At 39.1% G+C, this 9,996-nt stretch overlaps 1 protein-coding gene across 1 annotated transcript in view; it reads left to right on the top strand.

Moving 5' to 3' along the window:
• elovl1b (ELOVL fatty acid elongase 1b) overlaps positions 1–6,003 on the top strand; it is a 36,057-nt gene extending 30,054 nt beyond the window's left edge. The window contains exons 6-10 of the mRNA XM_061238536.1: positions 44–124; positions 748–804; positions 957–1,062; positions 3,387–3,523; positions 4,578–6,003. Coding sequence (XP_061094520.1) covers positions 44–124; positions 748–804; positions 957–1,062; positions 3,387–3,523; positions 4,578–4,886 — 690 coding nt within the window. The 3' untranslated portion in view covers positions 4,887–6,003. The remainder of the gene's footprint in view (positions 1–43; positions 125–747; positions 805–956; positions 1,063–3,386; positions 3,524–4,577) is intronic.
• The last annotated feature ends 3,993 nt before the right edge of the window (positions 6,004–9,996 follow it).

A 9,996-nucleotide genomic window follows, 5' to 3' on the forward strand; every position in this document is an offset into this window, starting at 1 on the left:
CTCCATTATTGACTTACATCCAATCTATCTATCCTTTCCCCAGTTCCTGATGTCTGGGTGGGTCACCAGCTACAATTGGAGATGTGATCCAGTTGACCTTTCAGATAGCCCTGAGGCACTAAGAGTAAGTGGACACGACGAACATATATTACACAGGCGACACTAGCGCAGGTGGTAGAGCGGTCATCTGGCAATGGGAGAGTTGTCAGTTCTATCCCTGGATGTTTGCTCAAAAAGTGTCCTTGAGAATGATACCTAGCCCCTAATTGCCCCCAATGAGCCAGTTGGCGCTTTGCAAGGCTGCCTTTCCCTGTTGATGTGTGAGTGAGTGTGTTTGTGTGTAGGTGAATGAGTGCCATTCATTTACTGTCAATGCTTTGTAGCCGTAGCTGCTGGGAAAATATAAATACACATACATAAATGCAGTCCATTTACCATTTACATGTCTGATCTGGTCTTAAAAGAATCCGTCAATAATGGCTATTCTTTTGGTGTTTCAGGTTATTTAAAACAAATGTAAATGGTCATTTTTAGACATGTTTAAAGATATGCAAAACATTTTACTTGGAGGCATAGGTGGAAACTTAGCGGTCTGAAACACGGCACTCCCATTCAGGAGTGAATGAAATGTTCATATCAGAAATGTAAATTTAGCCATTGATAGAGAGATGCTTCTACATTGGATTGAATATGTTTTCAGTTCTGTTTAGTCCTCATTCAGTTGTTTCTGTCCTTTGTTCTGACCAGATGGTTCGGGTGGCCTGGTTGTTCCTCTTTTCAAAATATATTGAACTCATGGACACGGTAAGAGCAAGCATTGAATGTTTTTCACTATGGGTTAAAACTGTCCACGGCTCGATGCTATGAAGTTAGCTACTACTGACGACAGTATCCCTGAAGGGTTTTTCCAGTTTTTGATGCCTCCTGGTGTTGACACCTAGCCCTGTTTCCCTCAGGTTTTCTTTGTCCTGCGTAAAAAGCGTGGCCAAATCACATTCCTGCACATCTTTCACCATTCCTTCATGCCTTGGACCTGGTGGTGGGGTGTCTCCTACGCACCCGGTAAGCCTCAATCCACCGCCCCATAATCCCTCTCTGTTACTCAGTGGGCAAAACATGTTCGCTGAAATGAACACATATCATTATGTAACCATAATTAGAACCTGTTGCTATCCTAATGTACTACATTTCATTACATGAGCCTGTATTGCTACCTTTAAATGAAAAGACACAAGTCTTTTCATCCCTCTCGCTAAATGTAAGTGACGCATTATTGGTCTGTTTATATTCATTTCTTCACAAACTATTAGACCATTTTCACAATGAGCATTGATGTGAAGTGGCTGTTGACAGTCCCTTCATTTTGGTAAGTAGACACACTGTGTACAGCGGGTCGATGCTTTTGCCCGTTCTTTCTGAGTCTACATTTCCTTCTTTTCCTTCGCCAAAATTAACTGCATTATATGTAGAGGATCCGAGATAAGTATGCGCAGAATTGGACATGGATCAACCCCTTTAAAGGTGCTATATCTAACTAATGTTGACTGATCATTTTGGCATCCACATAGCATGCAGAAAGATATAGAGTAAAAATATTTATTTTCCTCCCAAAAAAAATATTGACTATGAATTTGTCATTTTAAATATATTTTCCAGTCCTTAAGCCGTGTTGTGTTTTTGTCTATCTGAAACATCAGATACTGGGGTTATCGCCTCCAACAGTGTTCCTGAGTCAGTAGCACCCCATATTTTTCTCATGAATGAAATGCGTAGCCGGTTGAGTTACAGTGAAGTATTGGCTGACTTTCTTGCATTATCTACACTCAGTGAGAACTTTATTAGATATGTATTAGACTTGAAATGAAGGTGGCTTGTGGTTGATGAATATTCCAACCCTTTCCCATAAAATTGTTGTGTTGAGTTATGCAAAGGTCTGTTGTGTGTCATATTTAGCTAAATTATGACTTTAGAGCTACGTAGTATTGGAGCCTGGTACATCACTCGCAGGGGAGTTCCCATCAAGAGCAACTAGCCAGGCAGTGTCATGCTTTTCTCCGTGTGGACACGAGATGGGATTTCACATTGCCTATTGCTTCTTTAAATAACCGTAAACAACTTTCTCCTGGATATGGGGTACTTTTGGGATTTGCTTCTTTGTTGTACAGTAATGTTGATAACCTTGTCAGAACTATATCTGTATATGCTATATGCTACATCATTGCTACCAGTTCAACTAATTTGGTGACTATGCCCAGTGTCAACAGGTAGAGAAAGTGATCACATTAACATCACTATGGGGCTAAATTTCACAAATTGATACAATTAAAAAAATATCAGTCAAGTTATCAGCATCATCTCTGGTACTAACAGCCTCCTTTACATGAGCTACAATAATTTTTTCCATTCAAAAATCCCATTGACGTTTTTTAAATCACTTATTAAAAAATATATACATTAAAAAAATGAGTCCAGGTATTGTGTCTCGGAGGTGGCTCTGTATCGTTTATGATATTTAGTTATATTTGGTACAGTCTGTGTTTTGAGAAAATCACTGTTGAGTGAGTAAAATGGCTGGACTCATTTTTAGTTCTTTTTTTAGGAACACAGTTCTTATTAAGTCAATGGGATTTTTGAATTGGAATGACCCACGGGGCGTGGCTTTGACGTCAGGACTTCGGTACTCTGTATACCTCTGGATATACTACCACTGTCAGTGTCTAGTATCGCCTCTCAGCCTGTAACAATCACTTAAGTAGAGTGATGCACCCGCCCACCACGGCCCTGGAACACAAATATACACATGCTTGTAAACACACTCTTTATACTGTTGTATAGCAGATTCCTTCAGGGGACTCCAGCTGGTCAAAGGAGTCTGCAGTTCTCTGGACAGCTGTAGACACTTACATGACTGAACTTGAAGATGCCTCTCCCTGTCTTTTTTCAGAAGACCGTCTATTTCTCTTTTTATATGTGTAGCCTGGTCACATTGTCTGTTTTAGAGAATATACACAGACAGCTACACATTGCTTAAGTGAAATGTTTTATATTGACACTCATTCTCATAGATGGCCAACATAAATCCCCCTTGTAGTGGTGTAGTGGTGTCCATATCAGTTTAAGTTTTTTCGGCAGACAATCCTTTATCTACTTTTATACTCAATCCTGAAGATTAACACTGTATTAGCACCAGTGCAGAGGTGTTTAAAAGCTATTCCTTTGCTAACCATGAACTGGGATACTTTGAGTTTTTCCATGGGTTCAGTAAGAGGTTTCACAATCATTTCTTCATCCTGATATAACTACATCACTGCAATCAGGAACGTGTTATTATTATTAGACTGTTTTCATATGTTCGGTTCTTTGTACGGTTTAAATGCTCACCACAGGTGGAATGGGGTCCTTCCATGCCATGGTCAACTCCGTGGTCCACATTATCATGTACTTCTACTATGGGCTCTCTGCTGCTGGTCCCCGCTTCCAGAAGTACCTCTGGTGGAAGAAGTACATGACGGCCATTCAGCTAGTATGTGTTTTCTTTAAACATATGTAATCGCTGGAGGGTTTTTGTTTTCACTCAGCTCATGCCGGAGGTTAATTCCAAAAATAGCACCCATTGCCACTGCATGCCAGGAAGATTTACTGAGGCTAATAGGTGCAATGGCCTTACAGGAAGCTGTCCTGACCATACTGCTACAGTGTGTCTGTAGCATATGTTACACAACTAAAGCCACATATGCACATTAGGGGGTTTGTGATATTGAATAAACATTTTCTTTTGATGATGATATATGATAATTATTTATGTCACAATTTTGTGTAATAAAAATCTGCTTGTGAACACGACTTCTAAAAGTTGGTTGATTTCCGAAATGAACTGTGGCATTTAAATAGTCTTTAAATGGTAAATGGTTGGAATTTATATAGCGCCTTTATCCAAAGCGCTGTACAATTGATGCTTCTCATTCACCCATTCATACACACACTCACACACCAATGGCGATTGGCTGCCATGCAAGGCGCCAACCAGCTCGTCAGGAGCATTCGGGGGTTAGGTGTCTTGCTCAGGGAGACTTCAACACAGTCCGGGCGGGGGATCGAACCGGCGACCCTCTGTCTTTAATTTATGTTGCTTTCTCAACAGCATGTGCAAGAGCAGCACAACTGAGTGATACAACCGGCTGTTGCACATAAAGATGTGCAAAAGATGTGGAAAAAACCACTACAAATGCAGATAATACAGAAATAGGAAACAAATATAGATATTCCTAGATAGAGATATTCCTATTTCAAAATGAATTACTTTTCACTTTTTAAAAGGCTGTGTACATTGCTTAGTTAATGCAAATAATTTGTATTTGGTTTCAAATCAAAACAGCATCTGTTAATAACATACCTGTGGATACCTAGAATTACCTGCCCCACCAGAGGTTTGAGGATTCATGTGCTAACAGCTGTCCTTATACTGTGCTTATTATAAGTTTTATGATCAAATCTGTATGTGTTTGACCTGTCTGTGTTAGACCTTTTCTGCCCTGCATAGCCATTGACTGTCGCTACGTTTACACCCTGTCCCCAAGGTCCAGTTTGTTCTAGTATCCCTCCACGCCACCCAGTACTACTTCATGGACTCCTGCGGCTACCAGGTCCCCCTGTTCCTCCACCTCATCTGGATCTACGGCACCTTCTTCTTCATCCTCTTCTCCAACTTCTGGTACCAGGCCTACACCAAGGGCAAAAGGCTGCCCAAGCAGGCGGAGAAGGAGAAGGAGATGCAGAACGGCACGGCCGGCGGGCCTACCCCAGTGGCCAACGGCAAGCACCACGAGAACGGCAGCGCTCACCACGAGAACGGCAGCACCCTCAACGGGAAAGTGAAGAAAGCCTAGCCCCCACAGGAAACGAACGCGCAAAACGTATTGGAAAAAAACCTCCGACAAACACCACGGAATCCAAAGTATGTTTTGTTTTTTTTGTTTCTTTTTCCACTTAAAATGTTCTTATGCACAAAACATGGGGAGATGACATTTTTATTGGTGTCAGCAGTTGGTTTCCCCCTCTGCTTTCTTAAATGGGGAATTAGACTGTGGAGCACAATGTATGAAGAGAAGACCTCATCTGAAGTAATCTTCACTGATGGTGCCCTTGAACCCAGGGTCAAAACTGCCTGTGCTAGCTCCCCTCACCCCTTCGCCCCTTAACCTCTTAGGCAGGCCTGACTCCCCCTGTGGACAGATAAACTTGATGAACTTGAATACGTTTGTAAATAAGGTTTTCACTGTCAGAACCATTGGGACTGCTGTGGTTGAGACGGCCTCTAGACTGTCCTGCTGTATGTAAGTTAATTAAATTAAATGCAACTACATTTAAATAAAAAACATTTAAAAATAAGTGACTGGGTCTTGCACATTTTTTTAAAGCATCAATGTTCTGCCTTTTTGGATAGAGCTTTGGTCAAAGTGTAACAGCCACCCAAGTTGCTTTTGGACATTTCACCAAATTGTGATATTTCCTAAAATATGTTGACTAGATTTAACTTTTCTTTAGTATACCTTCTTTTTCTTCCCAAGACTTTTTTGGTTTGTGAATATTGAAAAGTATATGTGCCCAAAAAGATCTATCACAGGCAGTTTTGATCCCCATCTGGATACACTGTGGAGTACAATATATCTATATAAAAGTAATTTTACAGCTAACATATTTTAATAAAAATGGTATGTCCTGAAAATGGCATAAGCAAATGTTGGAAAAATAATTGCACTTTGCATGTTGGTCCATCACCTTTCAATAGTACCGTATGTAAGGTTATTTTCAAAATGATAAAAAGTAAGGTTACATTTCAGGTCCAGAAAAATGCAAATGCCTACTTAATCATATTCACTGAAGCTCAATATTTGTGTGTTTTTACTTTTCATAATTAGTTTACATCAAGGGTTAGAATTCCTGTCAGTGAAAGCGTTGTTTTTGATGTCATCAACTATTAATTAAAAAATTCATGGTCTCTAATTTTGTCTTACTGTTCCCTATGGCACATGCAAAGAATGCTGAGGTGCTGACACCAAACACGAGGGGAGAATTGATCCCCCCCCCAAATATACTTTTCTTGAAGTTTTAAAGAAAGGTTTTTTTTTATTATTATTATTTTCAGGTTTAGTGTATGTTTTCAGGCCCAAACAGCTTTCTTGTGTGATGAAGGACATTGGGTATTTACTTTTGCTTAATTTCCCAAAGCCAAACTTGAACATTAAGGTTCAAAAACAACAACATGGCCAACAAAAGGATTTTGGACTCGGCTTGTTGATTGAAGTTATTAGAAACAACCAAACACATCTATCTCAGGACCGTTACAAAAAGCAATCCAAAGATACACTTCTAAACATAATAGGTCAAAGGTTAAATATTGTCAATAGGTCTAAATGCAAACAGTGTCTCATGACCTGCCAGCATCACAACAGCTTGATATAAGGACACCAATGGGTTTGTGGTTTAAACCACGAAAATGCACTTCAGGCAACTCCAAAGCAGCTTCTCCAGCATATACTGCATCCTCATACATCCAGAGGTTGTACACGCTTATGCCGCCTTCTTTTCAGGAATGATATGTAAGTTATTGAAACTATTTCATATGATGCATGCAGCTTTAGAAAGCTGCAGGGAAAGTACCGTGGCTTCCTGTGTCAACAGCATCGCGCTTGCCGAGAAGAGGACTGCTTTGTGCTTGTGCAACTCCAACATATGAGGATAAATTACTAAACGTTGTCACTTTCACCAACTGCCTTTACGCAGCCCAGCCCAACCCCACTTGTCTTCATACAGGACAGCATTTTGCCTTCCCCCTTCAACCTCTCATCATCTGTCTTCTTAATACATTCAGACACTTCAGAAATTAATAAATACCATTAGGCAACAAAGCTGAAACTCTTCAGTTTCATAGTCAGACATGATCATAGCTTCAATTTCAGTTGTAAGTTTGGCTAACATTAGCTAATATTAATATTAGCTATCATTTTTTTATATATGTGCAGGCTGTATGGAGGTCATTTAGCTGCATCTAAACTGTACCTCTCTGGTCCTTAACCTTAGGGGTCAAGAGCTTGCAGCACTTTTAAAAATTAGAAGAAAGAAATACCTTCATGAAACAAAAATGGATTATTAAAAAATGGATTATTATAGAAATGCTATGTAGAGCCTCTGGTAATATGTCACTGTACAAGCTGTTTTGGAGATACTTGTATTCTCTTAGAAAAAAGTAGTGCATAAAAGTTTACTTTTTTAAAGTATATTCAAGCACATAAAGTGTATATTTAATGCATATTTAACTATAAAAGTAAATTGGCCCATTTAATTATACTTAATTATATATACTTAAAATATTTCCAGGAACTATGCTTGAGGTATAACTATAACGGTATGCCTTAGTACTATTTTTTTTTTTGTCTGGGCCCATACTGCTTTGTTCTCAATCTCCTATCTTCTGGGCCAGCCACATTGTTAGACATTTTGTTATTTTCTAGGCCTACTGGGTCCCCAAGGTCTAACAGTAAATTGTTTCAATAAAAACTAGGACAAGTTCAACCTATTTCTTGGTTTTCCTATTTTATCTACATATACACTTGAATAATGGTATATGGGAGAGGTTTTTGTACAAGCAATGCTCAAGGAATAGCCAGTGAACCAAATGTTTTTTAACCATGTCTAAAATTCAACAAGCAAGGAAAGGACACAGTAAAACACTGCCCTCTGTTGGTAGTCTGTTTTACCCAGTGAGATGTACAGTATCCGTTTGAAGGTGAACTCAATATCACATCTCACAGCCTGAGAGCACCAAGGAGCAAAATGGTTAAATTCCTACTGCCAGGTAAGGTAAGTTTATATCAACATATATACATTTTGATGGGATGCTAGACAAAACAATAAAGAATGTGTTGCCATCAAACAAAGCCATTTGGCAAATGACCCATTGCATTATATTAATTTATGAGACATTCTTTTCCGGAATGACTTACAAAACCGAAAATACAGTATATCATATATATTATTTTCAATATATAATATTTGATATGAATGCAAGTTGCTGCTCTCTTCATTATAACCTGGAAAGTAAGTATTTTGCTATGAACCCCGTGATTTAATGCAGCTATAGTTTCCAAGTGATAAACATAAATTACTGTAGTTTTGCAAAAAAATAATACTACTGCCACACTGGCCTGGATTTAATGAATCTCCTTAACAGTCAAAATGCTAGTGTTGTGTCACATTCATGGGTGAGTTCATTCCAGTGAGTCAGAAACAAGCCTCCATCCCTAAAATGTTGTGCAATTTGTCATGAAAACTCAACTGTGGATGACAGAACAAGGAGGAAGAAAAAAAAAAAAAAAGATGTATTCGATAATATCAACAACCACAACTGACTTATAAGTTATGATACTGAAATACTTGGTAATGTTGTTAGTTGTACAGACCTTGGTGTTTTAGACTATGTGGCTCAATAATTAAATAAATAGTTTCCTCCCTAAAATGAGCTAAAGTCAAAGAGTTTTTGATTGAATACATATTCCAATATTAAAAATATATATTTCACTTAAAAATGAACATTTTGCCATATTTAACATATCATATTTAGAACTGTGAGGTTCTGTGGTGTATTAAGATGCCACAGGTGGCTAGTTTTTTTCCCTGACTAGGTTAAATGCAATCGAAGAGTATTGTGTATTTACTTTTCCTACTTGATGAACAGTTCTGGTTGATTAGAATAAAGTTGACACTTCATTAATTGAAATTTTCATGTCTGAACATACCGGTGATTGGTTCCAGATTGTTTTCTCATTTCTATACCCCTTAAAGGCAGCAGAATATTTTGAGGAGACAAAAAACTTACGACTCTAGTCGTAAATGCTAGAGAATTGGGGAAAGGCCCCAGGTTTGGATAAATAGCCAAGGCCTCAATGTAGGTGGGGCCTGAGGGTGGGTGGTAACTACTGATGGAAAACTCGGGGAAGCCATATCACTCACACCACTGAGAGTGACCATTTTCCCTGCATGTACACTCAAGACACATCTGTAGAGAGAGAGTGTTTACAGAAGCTGACATCCCTCCTCATGTGAGCTTCACACAATGCTCCTCCAGCCTCTGTAGTGTTCACCTTTTTGCCTTCTTACTAGCCAGGCGAGGTGTCTGAGGTTGCGCATATTAGGCCTATTTCTCTGGAGGCCAGGCAATGCAGGAAGAGACGGTCGTGGGCAAGGATACACCTGCACTCAGAAGCCTACTCGCTCAACAGGGGGCAGTTTCTTCAACAGCTCACACAGGTAAGCAAGGTTCTGCAGTCTTATAGCAATACCCACATAATCATCTGATGTGAGCTTATTCGGATCAGATTAAAATAGGAGGGGGAGGTAGGGTCTTAACTGTTGTGGGGACATGCATTTCTGGTGTTAATTGCAACAGCCATATATTTTACTATGCTGAAATTTACACAACAAGGGACATTCAACAAGAATAAACAAAATTATATTTTCACTGCAACATCCATGACACTTGTAAAAAAATATGAAAGAGCTTTTCTGCCAGGTCTCTGCCAAGGACATTACTGGTAGATCAAATCAAATCCCCTGACCACAGTGCTTTAGGAGTATGTGCTGAACATGAAGTTGTGGTTATCATGGAAGAAACGGATTTCTGGATTTCTGTAAAAGATGTTATCCTCATGCATTATTGAAAAAGTTGCGCTATTTTTGTCAGCTATTGTCTTCTAACAGCTAATAAAATATGCACGCATCTGAACTCGTTAAGGCACTTTGTACAGTTTGTCTATATGAGACTGAAATGCACGAAAATGGTATAACTTAGCACTTTTGCAAGCACAGACTTTGTACCTGATTGAAAGCCTAGAAGCAGATGACTCACACTGGTAATTTAGCCAAAACAGTATAGTACTGTGTTTTGGCAGTGCATGAATGCATTCCAGCTGACTGTTTCCAATATCATTGGACTAAAAT

This window comes from Conger conger, chromosome 4 (genome assembly GCF_963514075.1).
Source record: "Conger conger chromosome 4, fConCon1.1, whole genome shotgun sequence".
NCBI lineage: Eukaryota > Metazoa > Chordata > Actinopteri > Anguilliformes > Congridae > Conger > Conger conger.